This window comes from Synchiropus splendidus, chromosome 13 (assembly GCF_027744825.2).
Source record: "Synchiropus splendidus isolate RoL2022-P1 chromosome 13, RoL_Sspl_1.0, whole genome shotgun sequence".
NCBI lineage: Eukaryota > Metazoa > Chordata > Actinopteri > Syngnathiformes > Callionymidae > Synchiropus > Synchiropus splendidus.
Window position 1 is genome coordinate 8,523,240 of NC_071346.1, and position 18,298 is coordinate 8,541,537.

General features: G+C 44.0%; 3 protein-coding genes and 1 non-coding gene across 5 annotated transcripts; 2 read left to right on the plus strand and 2 right to left on the minus strand.

The window, feature by feature from the left end:
* Positions 1 to 897: 897 nt before the first annotated feature.
* On the plus strand, positions 898 to 2,026 carry mrpl34 (mitochondrial ribosomal protein L34). The gene is made up of 2 exons (XM_053883946.1): positions 898 to 1,033; positions 1,401 to 2,026. The coding sequence occupies exons 1-2, from the start codon at positions 978 to 980 to the stop codon at positions 1,717 to 1,719; spliced, it is 375 nt and encodes a 124-aa protein (XP_053739921.1). The 5' UTR covers positions 898 to 977; the 3' UTR covers positions 1,720 to 2,026.
* A 450-nt stretch (positions 2,027 to 2,476) lies between these two features.
* On the plus strand, positions 2,477 to 4,571 carry LOC128769615 (DET1- and DDB1-associated protein 1-like). Its single transcript, XM_053883496.1, has 5 exons — positions 2,477 to 2,735; positions 2,883 to 2,963; positions 3,031 to 3,082; positions 3,399 to 3,460; positions 3,532 to 4,571. The coding sequence occupies exons 1-5, from the start codon at positions 2,727 to 2,729 to the stop codon at positions 3,619 to 3,621; spliced, it is 294 nt and encodes a 97-aa protein (XP_053739471.1). The 5' UTR covers positions 2,477 to 2,726; the 3' UTR covers positions 3,622 to 4,571.
* Positions 4,572 to 4,754: 183 nt separating this feature from the next.
* Positions 4,755 to 16,305, minus strand: LOC128769394 (anoctamin-8-like). 2 transcript variants are annotated; one of them, XM_053883076.1, is made up of 18 exons: positions 15,954 to 16,305; positions 14,725 to 14,835; positions 13,196 to 13,328; positions 12,249 to 12,387; positions 12,092 to 12,188; positions 11,899 to 12,015; positions 11,696 to 11,823; positions 10,228 to 10,389; positions 9,337 to 9,489; positions 9,057 to 9,183; positions 8,933 to 8,988; positions 8,750 to 8,824; positions 8,019 to 8,513; positions 7,653 to 7,820; positions 7,388 to 7,579; positions 6,987 to 7,118; positions 6,644 to 6,754; positions 4,755 to 5,932 (listed from the first exon to the last, which is right to left on the minus strand). In XM_053883076.1, exons 1-18 carry the CDS (start codon positions 16,147 to 16,149, stop codon positions 5,291 to 5,293), a joined length of 3,234 nt encoding a protein of 1,077 aa, XP_053739051.1. In that variant the 5' UTR covers positions 16,150 to 16,305; the 3' UTR covers positions 4,755 to 5,290. The 2 variants fall into 2 exon arrangements, with proteins under 2 accessions (XP_053739051.1, XP_053739052.1); XM_053883077.1 differs by lacking the exon at positions 8,750 to 8,824.
* Positions 9,888 to 9,960, minus strand: trnak-cuu (transfer RNA lysine (anticodon CUU)). Its single transcript has one exon. It is a non-coding gene; the product is annotated as a tRNA-Lys (tRNA).
* Positions 16,306 to 18,298: the final 1,993 nt, after the last annotated feature.

Below are 18,298 nucleotides of genomic sequence, written 5' to 3' on the forward strand. Positions count from 1 at the left end.
CTAAAGAGTACAATGTGAATGACTTTTTTTTTTAAGCTACAGGTGATATTTTCATCTATTAGTTCCACACGCCAAGTCACTGTCCGTCGTGCTAAACTGATTTTCTCAAATTTGTCTTTGCTCTGCGGGTACAAAATACCTGCTGTCTCCACCATATAGTCTTTTAAAAACTCGCCCACAGGCAGATGTTTGCTGGCCTTTGATATTATGAACGAAATCAGTTTTCCTCCTTAATTTTAGTGGGTGCGGCTTATTATGTGTAAAATACGGTGATAGGCCAACGCTTCACTTCACCCAAGCCAATGTATCGACGGTGCATCATCTAGTGGGAAAACATCAGAATTGTTTGGAGAATAAAACATTAACAAGGTTTATTCATTTAAATTTTTTTAGGTTCGGCGGGCCGGATTAAAACATTTAACGGGCCACATGTGGCCCCTGGGCCGTAGTTTGCCCATGCCTGATATAGCCTCAACAATATTTGCAATATCAAACTCCATATTTCTAATTTGTCAAGAAGAACCATTCACATCCTTAATAATAGATGTGAAGAGATATATGTAGGATTTTACACACACATTTCCTTCTGGCAGACTAATAATTCAAAATAAACTGTTTTCTCAATATCAGTACTATATGAAGTACATGTGCGGCAACTACATTACACAGCACAACAGTTGGTTCTTTAAAAACAAATCTTAAGGTCACAACCAACAGCCAGACACGTTGAGAGAGGAAAACGTGACACTAACTTAATTGGCATAAAGTATTTGATATCCTTCACTTAAGCTATATATTATCTTTGACTGAGGACGGAGTAAGTGTAATTTCACTTTTAGCCAGCGGGGGCCAGTATTGAGCGCCCGTGTCAGTTATTCCACCATCAAAGAAGCCGTGAGGCTCTCAGCCAATCAGCTGCCCGCATCCTGTATGACATTCAGGCTTCACATGTTGTTGCTTTTGGGGAATATCTTGAAATGAATTCTATCTTTTCGTCTCTGTCGCGGCTGCGCGGACTGAGTTACGCCAGCAGGTAGATATATTTTATTCCAAACATGACTTCAACCACATGATCAGAGTTGGTTAATGTGTGATCGTAAAGCAAAAGTAGCTCGTTGTTAGCATGGAGGCTATTTTTCCGCAGTGAGATGCAAGCCATACCCACCGTTTAAATACACATTCTCGGCTTTAGCGCGACGTTCAAGCTTTAAGTAGTAGTTTAACTGTCCAATCCGGTGCAAACCCCACATTAGCGACCCAAAACACGATATATACCCGTCTGTACTTGCAACCCTGCGTCTCTACAGTACATATTTGCCTGAACGACAGGCATCGGACTGGAGTAAATCAGGTGCTGCAGCTTTTTTTTTTAAACATCAAAACGTCTTTCTCTCTTTCAGTGTGCCATTGAGGAACCTTGGAGTCAGTGGCTTCTCCCCCCTCAGATCATTCAGCAGCTGTCTTGTGCCTCGAGCAACGCTGGGATCTCCTGGCTACAGATGTGGACCAATTGTCTCCTCTGCGGAGGGCAGACAAGTGTTTCAACAACTTCCTGGCAATTACCAGCAAATTCGAACCAGGAAAAGAGGCACCGAGTATCAGCCCAAGAACATTAAGCGCAAGAGGACCCATGGCTGGATCAAGAGGCTTAGCTCACAGGGAGGCATTGAAGTGATCCTGCGGCGGATGTTGAAGGGAAGAAAATCTCTGTCACATTGAAGCGCTTGCCAGAAGACGGACTGCGAATAGAACTGTGTTGAGAGAGAGAGTTTTTCATGCACACATCGGAATTCAAACTTGCTAAAATAGCTGAGTATGAGTTGGAAGAAGGTTAAGTTCCTATCACAGCCTAAAAGGACAAGGCCAATAACACTGGAGGTTGTCTTGTTTGTGTTGTTCAACTGTGGCTTGACAACAATGCTGTTTGACATTGAAGATCTTCTCTGGTTTGACCTTGATATGTGGATCAGATAACCCTTGAAAAGGCCTTCCTACATGCTTCATTAAAATCAGTTTTTGACTATGACTGTACCTGACTTTTGTCTGTCCTTTATCCCGATTAAACGGATGCGTTTCATTTATATTCAAATACACTAATGATATGTCACCATTTCATTTAGTTTAAAAATGTTCAATATATTGGATTTAATGACTGTATTTTTTCCTCACACAAAACTACAAAGCTCGGAGAAATAACTTTACTTTAGTCGTGCGTGTTTTATGCCATCAAATGTACGACCTGTGACTTGACTGGACTTCGGTTTCTCAATTCAGTGGTAAGGACGGAGTACAGTCATCGGAAGTGCAGTTAATCTTCTCTGTTTACGTGTTTCCATCATGCTGCATGACACAACCCTTCTCCTATTGGGAGGTGTGACGCTTACGTAACAATATTTTATCCAATCAGCACTTTGCTATTTCCTCCTCTGCTTAGCCCAACCAATCAGATACGTCGGTATTTTAACGGTTACCGCCCCCTCTGGATACAGACAACAAAAATGGAGTTGCGAACTTGCCGATTGTCATCTATAGAAAAGTAGATTTAATACCTCGTTGCAACGCCTAGTACGTAGCTAACGATACACGTGTGGTAGAATTATTCAGCTAAATTGTATTCCTCGTGTTTTCTATTGACCGACGTTGGTGATATCGTGAACAAACGCGTCCTGCTCTCTGGCTAAGTTGGTTAGCCTCGGCTAGTTCACTGTCGTTTCCGCTTCAGTAACATGGAAAAGGTAGGTTTCGAGTAATATACTGAACATTTGTTCGATGGTGGCTACGTTCCTGTCACGCTACTTCAACTAGTGCACCCAGTGACCATGACTGTGGGGTGTTTCCTTGTCCACTCCACCCTGTGTAAAGCTCGCGGTGCTGTTTTCCAGGGGGATTTCCTGAAAGGCCTGCCGGTTTATAACAAGAATAACTTCAGCAAGTTCCACGCGGACTCCGGCTGTAAAGCTGCAGTGAGCTATAGTTTGTAAATGTAAAGTCCTGACATGACAGTCCTCTGATCTAAGATCTCTATTTCAGAACCGCAGACCTGCTGTTTACCTGCCAACACGGGAGTACCCGTCACAACAAGGTTAGAGTTCACATGTGGTTATTATTTGCTTGGTTTTTATTAAATTAATAATCATTTGAGTTGTTGTTCAACTGTAACAAGGCACTCCTTAACTTTTTGGGAGCAGAGTAGGCTTCTTATCAACATTGTTGGTTTCCGAAAGTGACGTACATTTTGTTTACAAAATAATTTCACTGTTTATATTCTTTTAAAGTCAATTGTGTCATGTTAATGCTACAAGCTGTCAGTCACTTACCAAAAGCAGTCGTGTAGCCAACCATAAGGCTAAAGAATCCTGTGAAAACTCATGTTCTACTCAGTTTTTTTACTCTCTCAGTTATTGTCACTGAGAAGACAAACATCCTGTTGAGGTACCTTCACCAGCAGTGGGACAAGAAGGTAAGCGCTAACTTTCTACTCTCTCGGTCAATGTTAAATGGGCCGACTGACATCGCATATTTTCATAACAGAACTCGTCTAGAAAGCGAGAGCAGGAAGACGGAGAGAATAATGCACCACCCAAAAAAATGGCCAGAACAGAGAGCCGTGAAGATTCGTGAAACGCTGAAGTATGAGACTGAAAACAGACTCTGACAAGCACATGACATGTTTTGATGGCTGCTTCAGGGGCAAGACACATCTGCAGCCTCCTACAGAGTTCCTCTGTAGCACTCTGTAGCAGGCTGCGTCCACACGCTTGTTGTATTTGTTTGAAACCTCACTCTGGCATTACAACCCAAGAGTTAGCTTTGCCTCACACCAGTTTTGTTTTACACCACAACAGCAGTATCTCAAGGGTAATGTTTGTATTAGTTTTCATTGTAGTCTGTCAGTACTGATGCACCCGTTCAAATATTATAGCATTTCAGCTTACTTCCACTGTGACGTCCTTCTTTGGTGTCCCTGTTATGCATGTGTTCTTCTTCATCTGGGTGTCTCTTCGTTCATTCTAAGGAAGGTTTGTAGTGAAATACATATCACTGAAGGATGAAGGAAACTCCCAATTGATGCAATTTCATAACATGATGCATGTGCCACCTCATTTAGAAAAGATTGTCAAAATGTAGACATTTTTGTCATCCAAAATGGACAGTTTTGATAAAGTGTCTTGGTTTTATTTATTTGTTTCTCTATGCTTAAATAGCTCTATAAGAAAATATATTGTGGGCTGTTCTGCGATAGAATGACATAAGCATTGTGATACAGAACTAGGAATAAATGAGGAAATATAGAGGGGAAGCGTTTGGAATAATCCAAAGGTTAGTGTTTTGCATTGTGATATAAATCCACGGTAAGGTGTGGTTTAAGGATTTAGAAATAGCATTAATGCATAACAAGGCTACAACCATAATTTATTTCTATGTTTTCACAGTGATGTGATTCAGTTGTCTGTTCGCATTGATTTTATTCTGTGAATGTTCGTTGACTGAAGAAATATTTTTGTCAATTACAGATGTTATGGTTTTTTGCAAGAAAATGTTAAGCTGAATATTAAAACAAGGCAAGCTTACCGTGCAGATTTTCTTTCAGAAACACTAGTCAACATGCAGAGTGTTGACTGTTTCATACTGTTCCCACAAGGCAGATTTGTTGTCCCAAGAAATGCACAACTTCTCCTTTAAAATTCTTATTCTCACCTGGGTTCTTGTGGAACCACCAATTCCAGGGGACAAAACGAGAGCAGCCATTTCCTCGTGTCCAGTGACTTTTTTATTATCGGCTCATTTCCACCAGGCCATTAGCTGTTGATGGTTATTAATTCAAGTGATTTATTTGCATCAGAAGTACATTCACTAGTTCATGTAGTAAAATAATTCAATACAAAAATTAAAGTTAAGAAAAATATATTCGTTATGGTCACAGTGGATATAATAATCTATTGCAGGAGAATAAAGTGGCTTCCAAGGTGCTGGGAAACTGAAAAAGAATACGCACTCGTGCACATGAAAGCGACATGCAGACCATCTGGAAATGGAAAGCTGCTACTTGCAGATGTTGAGTTCTCGCTCCGATTACTTTGAAAAAGGAAACACCTGCAAAGATTCATGCAGTTTGTTGTGGTTACAACCCCATTCCTGGACCAACTGTACATATGTACATGGAAGATTTGAAGTGTTGACAGCTGATGTGCAAAGTACAGTTGCATCATTATTGGACCTCCCCGTGCGGCCTGTCTGTCCACGCTCACCGGAACATTCATGATGCACAACATTCACAGGAGCAGGATCATTATTGACTCTTGGAGGTCTCCACATCAGATTGTCTCGTTTCTCCTTTCTCTGAGTCGCTGGACGGCAGCTCCTCGTGGGAGGTGTTAAGTTCGGCCCTGCTGGCTGGAGCAGCGTGAGTGGTGGGCGGGGTCCCGTTAGCACACACGACCGTCCCCTCAGACTTGCTGAAACTGAAGAGCTTACCAGGACTGAAGGTCCTGTTGGGAGACTGTGACTTCTCCTGACCACCAGGAAGACAGGAGGTCGCTGTTGATCCAGGGGACGCCCCGGTTGCACCAGCAGCCTCCTTCTTTCCCTCTGGTGACTTCAGGAACTTAAGAAATCCGGGCAGCTTGGCCTCTCCTCCGGTCGGTGACTGGGCCGGGGAGCGCGAGGCGCTGGAGGAGAACTTCCCCTGCAGAGGGATGATCTGCTTAAGCTTCATCACGTTGTTGTTGCCCAGTAAAGAGCTGGGTCTTTTTGGCTTGTCTCCCATCTTGGCCCCCGCTGCCTTGTCGTGGTGGTGATGGCTGTCCGGCTTGTGGTACTCGCTATCTTGCCGCGCCTCCGCTTGGAGCTCCGCCTGCCGATGGAGCTCCTCCTCCTCCCGCCGACGCCGCAGCTGCTGCTGGAAATGCTGCTGCGCCTGAAGCTCGTGTTTCTGAAAACATTTCAGCCAAGATCCAGAGTCAATGTTGAATGACTGAGATTCCTTTTTCAAAGTGAATACGAGAGCCTGGATCTAGATGTTATGAGTAGTATTCATGCATAATATTGTAAATACTGAGAGCAATAACTAAGTTCAAGAACCTTGGCCACGGTGTTAAAAAAATATGTGGTGGGAACCCTGAACGGATATGACGTCATACAGGGCTGGTCGATTTATTGAATTTTGAGCAGGAATGCGATCTTCCTACGATTATGAAAACACGATAATCGTCATGAAACAATTATTTAGCCGAACCCCCTTTTCGGCAGCTTCTCTCATTCTGTCCCGACACACCCAAGCACCAAGCCTTGTCCCTGTGAAAGTTGCGATTAAGGAAGGCACAGTAAGCCTCAGCATAAAGCTATGGAAGAGGATTAGGGCCATTGAAGAAAAAAAAATTGGCAGAATTCTGACTTTAAAGAGAGAATTCTGAGATTAAATTCTCACGTACTGAGATTAAAGTCAGAATTCTCACTTTAAAGTCAGAATTCTGCCATTTTTTTCTTCCTCAATGGCCCTAATCCTCTTCCATACAAAGCCCTGCCTGTCAGCAAAAGAGCTTGCGCCTGTTTATACGGCGTGGCCACCGCTGATATTAGCCACCGTTCGCTCCCGACTTGTCGTCTGTCCAACGTCGGCATGGTTTTCAAGCTCGAACTATACCTTGAAAGCTTCCCTGCGTCGGAACTCAAGCTTGGCCATCTCGTCTGCAACCCAGCTGGGGATGTCGGGGATGGCAACATGGATGATGTACTTTAGGAGGATTGCAAAGTGCTGTGGACCACCAGAGCACACAGGGTCAGAGGCAACACATGGTTAGCACCATCTAAAATCCAAAAAGTCTGCGTTGACTCTCGTGACAGGGCACACTGATCCAGAAAATACAGGAGATAAAAACATCAAACCAAAAGGTTTGCAGAATAATAACTGATCCTCGAACCCTTTACATGCAACAACGAAGACTGTGAGGACTTGGTGAATCTTATTAAATTCATAAAGTTCATACCTCCAGCAGGACAATGGAGATGATGGTCATTTCAGGACTCAACCAAGGGAACAGACGCTGCAGCTGCCCACACTGACCAATCAGGTAGCAGTTGACTATGATGGCGATCAAGCCCATCGCCTCCATAGCAGTCTGGAGGAGGAGCAGGAGATGGTGTTTTAGCATGGCATCTTTGGGATGTGTAAATGGGCAGCTGGTTTGAGGGTCAGATCAGGAAGAACTCAGACTTTTTGCTTATGAGAAATAGACAATAACAAAATGTATCTTCATTCCCTCCGTTTTGGATTATTGTTTTGAAAGCTTGAGTTATTTTCATTGCGTGGTTACAGTTTCTCTTAAGTTTCAGCAGTGCTGCAATACAGAGGCTACTCTGTAACAGAAAAGACGCTGACTCGACGGACCTGCCACTGGCCAATGTTCTCCACTCTCTGCCCAAACGGTCTCTGCAGACCAGTGCAGAGTTTGAGTGCGTCGCTGCGGATCTCGATGATGTTGTTGATCAGTGCGCACATGGCTGCCAGTGGAAACGCCGACGAGAAGAGAACCACGTAGCCAAACTGGATGAACATCTCCTGGTAGTCCTGCAGCGTGTCCTGCAGCAGCCGAGTGAGGCTTCAGCTCAACACATCATGCAGCATTGTATAGAAGCCACCTGAAGAGTCTCACCTCGTACGTCTGCATACAGCTCTCTATCTCCGCTTGGCTGAGGGTGACGGTCTTCTGCTCCTCTGGGGGGTCGATCCAAGACTTCTTGTCATCGGCAGCATCGCCTACGTTCCGTCTTCTTGGGTTGACAGTCTCTCCTCTTGAAGATGATCCAGATTCTTTGATCTCCTTTGTGCACAAGATCAGATAGATTTTTTGTTTCCCAGCTGCACGGGCAGGCCACACCTTGGACCACCTTTCAGCAAGGACTCCTCATTGCCGTCAGTTAACCTTAATATGTTTTTCTAGGCAACTTTAAATTCATTTATTCCAGCAGGGGGCATCTCCTCGAACTGATCAAAATGAAAACAAGAGAAAGACTCGCACCTGTGACTGAGTTTCAATGTCGCTGTCCTCGTCGCAGCTGTCAAACATACACGTCGAGTCCATCCCCTCCACCAGCGTGGGACTGTCTTCCAGAAAACCATCATCCACCTGCAAAGTTTCTGTGTTCACGTCCTTGTAGTCCACCTTCTCAGTGAAGCTGACTTTCCGGTGCTTCAGCGTGCTGTCACTCATGTCCCACTCCTCCTCTGAGAGCCTGAATCCCGCCTTTAAATCCCCTCGCCGCCTTGTCTGAGGGTTCCCGCCGTCCCTATGATTGACTGGCATCCCTTTTGGGCTGAGGAAGGAGTAGGCCGTCATGGAGGCCTGAGCCTTCCCCAGAGCCAGACGGCCGTATTTCAGCATGATCGCTTGAAGAAGTTCCCACAGGACCTTCGGGGTGAAGACGCCCAGCTTGTTTTGCTCGTAGAGGTACGGCTGGAGAACCTCTTTAATGTTCTGAAGGAACTGCCGGAAGATCAGCAGCGTAGCCAACATCTGGAGGAAAAGATCAACGACACTTGGGGTCAAAGGTCAGAAGAGTCAGAGGTTCAAACACCAGTCATGAAATTAAATGATGGTAGTTGTGTGAGCAAAAATTGAAAAGGTGGCAGAGAACTAATCCAAAATAACTATTCCTAAATAGTTGCTATACTGAGTGGACTGCGCCAGAGCTCTGCTGTCATCTAGAGGATAAATCCGGTATTGCATCATAAAAAATATAGCGTGGTTACCTCCTTGAGTCGCTCCATGTCCTTGAGGTAGAAACCAATGTAAAAGAGACTAAGGTATGAGTTGATGAATTCAAACTGTAAAAGATATGTTCAGTGGTTACTTTTACTCGTTGAGAGCAACTGAATAAAAAGTGGAATTTAATGCTCCCAAATTCAAAAATTCAGTCGAACATCAGAACTTACAAAAACCATTTTGATGATGAGATTGTTTTCGTAGGCACTCTGCAGTCTGTAGTTCTCTGAGAAGGGAAAGCAATATATTTATTTTAAATCTAACAGTTAATGACTGCTTGGGTCATTCACTCACCCATGTCATTGAGCCAGTAGGCGATCTTCTTATAGACTTCATCACACACTGTTACCGTGACTGCCAGGAGTATTTTGGGGATGAACCTTGTGATGCTAGGCAGCTCCTGAATCTCCATCACCACTTCCTGCAGGCCAAAAAAATCCTCCATGAATATTTTACTAAGCTATATTCCTTCACATCAAGGGGCTCAATGTGCCTGCCGATTTCGAAGCAGAACTTTTACTGACGCGTTTCACTGCTGAATGTTAAGAGCTAATGAAAGAGGTTGATAACAAACCTGCAGTTCCAGACACAGCAACATGGCGAGGAAGACGAACACCAGACAGAGGAGGCAGATGGGGAGACTGACTAGCCACCTGAACACAGTTCTCTTCCAGGGAGGATAGTAGAACTCCTCACAACCTGTGATCGGACTTGTTCGCTTCACTCCCTGTGGACAGCAGGGACACTTTATTATTATTATTATTATTGCACGTTGTTCCAAAGCACATTCCTAGTTGGTGGGATCCTCACTGACCTTGCCAATAAAACTGATTCTGATCTCACTCTGCTTTCAAAGCCAAAGCATCCAGGTAAAGAAAAAAAAACCTTGACATAGAAAATGAAAGCAAGTAAATAGCAATCAAATCAAAACATAATTCATAAGTCCGCACGGCAGCGCAAGAGCGCGATGACGTCACACAAGCGATTTGAATTGCCATTCAGGCGATGCCAGTAAAATGTGCGACAGCTTTACCTTTTGCTTCAAGTCTGAACGATGTTCCGACAAAGGTATAACACTTATCTAAGGAAAAATATACGTTAATAATAGAGTCGAAAAAAAAGAAGCGCCCAACGTGGGGCTCGAACCCACGACCCTGAGATTAAGAGTCTCATGCTCTACCGACTGAGCTAGCCGGGCTTACATTCAACGTCGCGCAAGGAGCCTTGTAAACTCTTCTCCCTCCTCTAGCGACACAATGTCAAAAGTAAGGTTGCCTCCCACAGCACAGAACCGCACTTCATCCATTTCAGTTCATCCGTCATGGCGCATTTACTTAGGTTACAGCTCCACCGTCGCACGCTAATACCAGCGAGCTCAAAGCCGTCGCAGCACTGCAGTACCGCATACAGCCACGCGTCCATTTCACAGCAGTAGTGACTGAAGCCAAACGTGACCAGCTCGTACTCTGAACTGTGGCCGGGGCTCCTCCAGGGACTCGGCCGGGGTGTCCAGGGTGCCCCACTTGTAGGCCAGCTCCGCCTCTCGTCTCTTCCAGCGCTCCAGAAACAGCGTCGCCCACACCACGTTGAAGAGCGCGAACACGACGCAGCAGATGTCCTGACTCGTCTGGATGAAGAGGACGGAGTGTCAGTGGGTGAAATCACTGTCAGGGGATTTGTAGAAGCAAATCTGTCTCGTCAGACGTTTAAATTCATAAGCAACTGAAATGCAATTCTAGGAATGTTATTTATGTCTTTCTTGGGCAGAGTTCATGAGGGAGCTTCCAAACTGTAACTACTGTCTAGCATTTCTTGACTGATTGGTAGCTGCTTGGTGAGTTGAAATCCAGTTTCAAACCAAGACAATACCACAGTTTCCCGAAGAAAGGCACTGCTGATGTTTATGCACGTTTTGGCTTGTGTCCAGTCCAATACTTTTTGGGACTCTGTCTGTTTGGACTCTACATTCTTTGGCTGCTCTGCCATATTAGCTGGAATATAAACCTCCTGTTTACATTGTTTTACAACTGGTTACAGTCGTTGGCAATGGGTCCCTAAACCCCGCCCCCTCACCAAGCAGGCCCGTGACTGGTTACAAACTACGAAATAAAAACGTTCACATTGCCCAGTAATGTAATAAAGTCAACCAAATCCTGGATGAAATATCCAACTACAGTGGTACCTCGGTTCTCCACCACAATCCGTTCCAGACGGCCGTTCGAGAAGCGAATTGTGAATCGGTTTTTCCCATTACAATTAATAGAAAAAGAGATAATGCATTCCGAGCCTTAAAATAGGCTTTTGTAGGAGTGAATGTAGAGTGTCTGCTGCAGGTGCGCTGTTCCTCTATGTGTGTGGCCGCTGCATGTGGGAGGGGTTGCCGAGTGAGTGACGTCTCTCCAGAAGTGAAGAGGTGCCCGGTGCGTGTCCAGCTCTGAATGTGCGCTTCTGTGCAGTTTGGCTGTGACAAAGTCATAAACCAAGTCACGCTCTGTCCCAGACTCGCCTCATCCCTGTCCCAGCTCCAGCCCACAACAGGACATCAAACCCTGGAGTGTTGAGAGCGAGCGCCTCCCCTGTGACACTCTACCACGGTCCAGTGTGGAGACAGGAAAGGTTTTACACCTCAATATGAAGAAAAAACAGTGAGTAAATGGAGCTAATGGGACAGGTCTGCATACAGAGATAACAAAGCGCGTCGTGGGTCAGCTGATCGGGCCGCGCACGTTCTGTTTTTTTCCGGCTTTTTTCAGGGGCGTTCGAGTTCTGGATTTTCGTTCGAAATCCCAAGCACAAAATTCTCGAAATTTTTGTTTGAACTCCGATTTGTTCAAATTCTAGGACGTTCCAAAACCGAGGTACCACTGTATTTCTTTTCTACATCCATCCATGATCTGACATTAATAAATCACTATAAATATGACGGTCCACACCTGGTCGGCTTCTGCGAGTATCCACAGAAGGAAGCCGATGACAGCAGGATAAAGCATGGAGTTGGTGTAGAAGCCCAGCCAGGCGAAGTACATTCCGATTTTAACTCCAAAGTAGTCACAGATGTCATCTGGAACAGGCAAAAGACAAGGTGCCAACACTCTAATAGAATCGGTGACTGCTTGGCAACAGTGGAGGTGCGTACCTAAAGGCTGCCTTTCACAAACAGCCTGAACCCATGATGTCATCAGCTGATTTAGGATCCTCTGCTCGTGGAGGGGGAACATCTGATGGATCACACCTCGAGCCACCAACTCTGGAACTGAATGGGACGTATGTCATCGGATCATCAGCGGATTTGAACCATGTTTATTGACTTATTTTGGGGAGCAACCTACTGATAGGTTGTCCCTCCAGGAAGTGAATATTGTGAAGCACCTCCCCTTGTTTGGCTCTCAGATTGTCAAGCCAGTACTTTATTATGCTCTGACGCTCCTGAAGGTGAATGAAGTGTTAGAAGACAGTACGAGATGGACTTTTCTTCCCTCCTCTCACCTGCGATGTGAAGAAGCAGAGCTCACTCTCGATGTTCTCGTAGATGTTGTCCTCTTCGCAGGAAAAGCGCCGCATCCCACCCCCGAACTGCGGCTTGACGGCCTTGTGCATGCTCATCTGCTCGGCTCCACGCAGTAAGCTGAGGGGTCGGGGGTCAAGTGAGCGAGATTAAAACTGGACCACAGATGTTTGGTAGATTACAATGTATTATCAGTTTCCACAGAAAAAAAAACACAATCTCACTGTCACATTTGAGATAAGAAGCAAAACAGGAAGTGAGTCAGCGTCAGGATACACTTTCCTTAAGTTCATGTTACACTAGAACTAGGCTAAAACAGCAACCACTTTAAGATCATGAATCTTTCAAACCTGCTCTCACGTATCCCCACACTGCCCAAGGTGTCTCATAAACAAGCTATCATTATAACCGTAACAAGGAACATTTACATCGGAATACCTAGATCGAGTGATGGGTGGATGAGGTATCACGAAACAGTATTGCAAGGTTGATGAAACAGCGTCCTGACCATTAGAAATGATGCGATGTTTCACTGAATAACTTGTTCAAGTCCAAAGATTTTAAAGCAGACAGTGCCATCTAGTGGCCTCTGAGAGTCAGGATGCTGTTTCATGAAACCTCATGTCAACACCTAAACATCATGTAACATATAAGACAAAGTGGCTATTTTCCCTTCAACTCTCAGTATCTGTAGTTCATGCTGGTGGCAGCCTGCAGCTAAATTTAATGCTTGATTCTGCTCCCATTTGCAGAATGAAACATTAAACATAGCAGCCCCTCTCACCTGCTCTCACCACTGAGAAGCCATCATTTATGGAAGAGAACTGGAATCCAAGCAGTGCATCTTAACTTAAATCTCAAGAATGGCTTTCTCACTCTCAAGCGTACGACCTGAACTACAAACATGGCAGCACTGGCATGAGCTTACTTCTCAAACGTGGTGGTGATGAAGAACGCATGGGCCTGGGTGTGTTTGTGCTGTCGGACTTGAATGCTGACTTGTGGGATCCCAACACGGATCTGGTTCAGGAGCCACAGCAGCGTGTGATCGTCTATAGTATCTAAAGACAAGACAATATTTGAACACCACATGAGTGACACCTTTGTCAACAGTGGGTAAAGGTCATCTGAGGCCACTCACATCACTCCAGACGAAATGAAGCAGTCAGTGTGGACAGAACAAGTTCTTCTATACACATCACTATTTTCTCTACATGAGAAACAATAGAAGGGACTACACACCCTGGTCAATCATTATCATTTCTTTTGATTTTATTTTTTTAAATGATAAAAGCAGTGTAAATTCAGAGGAGGATGACGTGTAGCTCTGGTGGGAAGTGTTTTACAAAGAGGGTGGAAGATATTAGTAAACATAGAGAGGTAGAAGCACTTTTAAATGATAAGAAAAACACACACATGGATCATGTATAAAAGGGTGGAAATTGATATACTATTAGGCAATGAAATATTCCTGGTTGGTAGAAAAGGAGGAACATATCGTTCAGTGTTACAATAGATCCATTGACAATATCATGGGTGAGCTGCAGTAAACATCCAATAAAAGCAGAAGAAACATCATCTATTCAGAACAGCCATTTAATATATTAGTCCACTGAGATTACTGTGAAAGGACCAGTTAAAATTAAGCAAAATTTAAGATGATTTTTTTGGCTAAATGGAATAAAATCTGCTGAAATATTCCATAATGAAAGAACTTACAGTATTTACCATTTCACTCAATACGATTCATCTTTGGATTGTCACTGTTCTCCAACATTCATATGTTTTTCATTGAGAACTTGCTTTTCCGAACTGTTTTCCACTGTTATGACAGGGCAATGACAAAAGTGGCCACGATTATTGAGACTGTACAAAGTACAGTCACAGTACAAAGAAGTGGCAAGAGGTAAGCGAAATCTCTCCTATGACCCCATGTTGATCAAAGCTGGTGCACGTCATAGACAGGTGGAAAGGCAACTGTAAAATTTAACTTGTGTAAAACTGAAAATAAACAAAGACAAAAATGTTCAGGTACACACAAAAATACACACCAAATAAACTATCCCAGAACTACAAAATACACAAAACTATTTACTCAAGTATAGAAAATCAAATACTGTACTTATTATATTTGTACTTTGATAGTCTCTGACCTTAAGTAATGCTTGCAAGAAAAAAACTGTCTAGTAACAATATACAAATAACAGGAATGAGTGTTTTACTAATGAAGTTAGTTTTTCCCACAAGTGTTCAGCAGCTGAACACGACGTTTTTGTTTTGTTTTCCTGGAGACTTGGATGTGCTTCCATAGAACAGATGTTCAGTTGAATAAGCAGATTTACATCTCATGGCGATTTAATGCAGTCTATTTTATAGTTTATTCATTCTAACTAATGGATTCCAAATAAAGACTGCTTCACCCTGTACACTCCTAAATCATTCATCGGAATACTGTACCTGGAAATGTCATCAAAATATCACAGTTTTCTGTTGGCACCATCTTCAGCCAGGACTTTCTGGACATTATGTAGTGTCTGGCCTGCAGGAGCCGCTTCCCGAATAATTTATCTGGAAGAGACGGGAGGGCGAATTAACTAAAGGGAACAAGAAGTGACGTTTGAGCTCGGATGAAAAAACCAGAGCTATTTTCCGACAAGGATGATGAAGAAGTTGATGTCAAGTCTCTGCTGCACCTTAACTTATCAATCCATGCATAATTCAGATCCATCATGACTTGGTGGAAATGTACAAAGGTGTAGATGCCTTTTTTCGTCCACCACAAAGGTTCCCTCCGAGTGCTGATCCTGTGTGACGCTCAAATCTCTGCAACCGCTCTTCTTTAAGAGGAACAAGGAGAGATTTCTCTGCACCGCAGATTCTGCTCTGTCACTCATGCAACTTAAATTAGAACACTCTGATGTCCATAGACGTCTTTTGCGGAGGCTTTGTGTTTGACTCCCATTATGACAGTGGTCAGAAAGGGAGCTACGAAACTGAAATGAATGCAGTCTTGCCAGTCACCAAATATAGCAACAGCGGCATTTCATAATGCATAATGTTTCCCACTAACAAAGTTGTTACACTCCAAACTCTTCCATCCCCATCTGGCACTCCACTGCAACAGATGTGAACAGAACACTATCCCGCTAGCTACCCACAACTTCACCTGGAATACTCTCTTTCAAAAGCTTTGTAAGGCAGTCGCCCCGAAAACCACCCAGTCTAAGCTCCCTGACAAGACACTGAATCCAGTAACTCAAGAGCAATGGATGATGATTCTAACAAGGCGGGACCACAACTGCAAACCGATGACTCAGCCTTTAATTCAGTTGCATTGTCAAAGCCCGACTCTCTGCAGGAGGCTTGCGAGACATACCTTGATATGCGATCTCTCCAGGTGGAGAACACACAGGCACATCTCTCTTGAGGACAATATTTACTCACTGCTGAATGGTGGAAGGTCCTCCATCCTAAAGAACCAGGAGCTGCCACCTGACCATGCACAACTGAGCTACACCTGTGGACCCAGTCCTCCAGCAGGCCCTGTCTCTGCGAGGACGCGCTACTGGGAGTGGAAACTGGATGGTTGAAGCGAGTGCATTCATTATTATGTAAATGGTAGCGAGCGTAATTCCTGCTAATCCAGCCTGCGCGGAACTGTATTTGATCGGTGTGTTTACACTCACCGAGCACCCCTGAGGCGGGTGGTAGCTGCTGCTGCTGCTGCTGCTGGTGCTGGTCGGTGGTTCTGTCCTGCTCGCGCGGCACCGTCCTCTCCACCTTCTCCATCCTCTCCGTCATCCCGCCACCGTCGTCTGCGGAGCCGCTGCTGCTGCTGCTGCTGCTTCCAGCGGCGTCGCCGTCAGCTGCAGCCGCCTGCATGCCGCTCACACGCGCGCACGCACGCGGCAGGTGAAGGGAACCCCGAGTGAGTCTGACAGCACCGCTCCACCACGGTGGACATGGAATTGACACGAGTACGGCGCGCGCTCGTCGTGACTCGCGCGGTGACGACAGCAATTCAGGGAGACTCCAGGTACTCCGTGTACTAGCTGTTAGCATGTTAGCAGAAAAATTGGCTCTTGAGTTAGTGAAGCACGTCAGAGAACTATTATACGGCACAAAGCACACATCACATCAGAGCCACAAACTAACTTTTTAGACACAAAACATTTGGACTTTTCATGCTTTAAAACATATTCAAAACACTGCAACTCAGATGAGCTCGTGGGCGTGTAGTTTGGGAGTGATTTGTTGATTTTGTCTTTTAAGGAACTCGTAAATTTTGGATGAAAGACAGTCAATAAACTTAAACAATGAATATTTATTCGCTACAAATCCACACAAAGAACTTGACTCATGTTTCGTGTAGTGATAAGTAAGTACCGATGATAGCGTCTGAGTCATTGTTTACATATTTGGCAGAAGTCTGTCAAAAGCCCTTAATATGCATTTTATGAGGTAGTACAGACCTTTTTCTTTCTCATGTCCTCATTCTCAGGTAGATATTGAATGAATATTTATGTCAAATACATCGTAAGTTATTTAATTTATTTGTTTATGTATTATATTAGAGCATACAATTCAGTCGATAATTCTTCTTATATTATGCAGAGATTTAAATGGGGCAGACTGAAGACAAGAATTCCTGTAATATCTTTATAATTTCCTCTCCCTTATTTCCATCCAACATTATTAATCCCTTCAATTCCCTTTTCATTTCTTCATCTTCAAAAAAATGTCGATACAACCAGGGTGTGTGCTGATGTTTTATTTACTTTATGACAGAATTTTAATTCATCCTTCCACTTTTTTGCAAAACTCATAACTATTATAACTATTAAAAATATTTCAAATGAATTGGACGAACCAGCCAAGCAGTACCGGTCAGAAACACAAGATGGGGTAGTTCGGAGAAAAGCTCTACACTGTTCAACGTTCGTTTCAAAGTTCGTTTTTTTCCAGCTAAACAGAGAAAAACTCGTTTTTAAAATTAATTAAATGTGTTATTGTTTTCATTTATTTATGTCAGTGGATGGTTTAGTCTCAGTGAAAGTCTCTTTTGGAGGCTTTTAAAAAGCAAACCTAAAAGCATCGCGAGCGTGAATCCCAAGGGCCACATATAGACCGAGGAAGTAATAGAAATGGCTCCTGTCACCCTATACACAGACTACTACACTAATCCACTGCAATTGTTGAAGCTCTTCAGTCTTGTTTTATATTTAGGCTTTTGTTTTTAATATCAAGACTTCCCTCGGTGAACTCAGAGGTCAACAAAGTTCAAGGTGAAAGTCCCTTTGCACACATGAGACCGGATGTCGAGGACCGCTGAGGGACACTTTCCTCCATGTGGGATTTGAATAAGGTACAGGCCACTGATCTCTTCACCGCCTGTGCTGCGGTGGGGCCAGAGATGTGGCAGGCCGATAGGAAACGCAATTAGAAGTCACAGTAAAGAGCAGACATTATTAGCCGCAGACAAAAAAGGTCAAAGTTCTTCCACCCCAGGTGAGGAAGGACGTCGTAATCGTCAGCACCCATTTCCTTTTCTCCATCAGCAGGGCAATTTCGTCAAGTCACAAAACAAAAATCTCTCCAGTTTTTCAGTAGGAACAATCCACAGTGTTTGTTAAACATAAATCGGGATATTGTTTTTTATGTTCGAGAGGTAGTCTTTGTTAGACTGTTTTTATCAGTCATAATATACAAGCACAAGGGATCTGTCAGTCAGTACCAGGAGGGACCCAGGGGAAGTTTTTGTCCGCACTAGGTGAGAGGCAAAAAAACCATTTTTACCTTTTTGTTTCGGTGATGTAACACATGCAGGTTGTTGTCAACAGGAACTTTAAGTGTTCTCTGCAGGGATGAAAGGAAAAGGCATGGTTTTAAAGCAATGCTATTTAAGAATACATGAAGTTAGAAGAAGAAGTCATGAAAATGCATAACCAATTTGGCATGCTAGGACTAGCAGATCATCCATCTGTGTCAACACCCCCCAGTATTTAAGAAGATACACTAAATATTGAGTAGC

Coding starts and splice junctions, on each gene's coding strand:
- mrpl34 (XM_053883946.1), top strand. CDS start 978: ATGAATTCTATCTTTTCGTCTCTGTCGCGGCTGCGCGGACTGAGTTAC. Junction 1,034..1,400: donor GGACTGAGTTACGCCAGCAG/GTAGATATATTT, acceptor TCTCTCTTTCAG/TGTGCCATTGAGGAACCTTG.
- LOC128769615 (XM_053883496.1), top strand. Junction 2,964..3,030: donor ACTCCGGCTGTAAAGCTGCA/GTGAGCTATAGT, acceptor TCTCTATTTCAG/AACCGCAGACCTGCTGTTTA. Junction 3,083..3,398: donor GGAGTACCCGTCACAACAAG/GTTAGAGTTCAC, acceptor TTACTCTCTCAG/TTATTGTCACTGAGAAGACA.
- LOC128769394 (XM_053883076.1), bottom strand. CDS start 16,149: ATGCAGGCGGCTGCAGCTGACGGCGACGCCGCTGGAAGCAGCAGCAGC. Junction 12,189..12,248: donor TCTGCTTCTTCACATCGCAG/GTGAGAGGAGGG, acceptor ATTCACCTTCAG/GAGCGTCAGAGCATAATAAA. Junction 8,825..8,932: donor TCATCATCAAAATGGTTTTT/GTAAGTTCTGAT, acceptor TATCTTTTACAG/TTTGAATTCATCAACTCATA.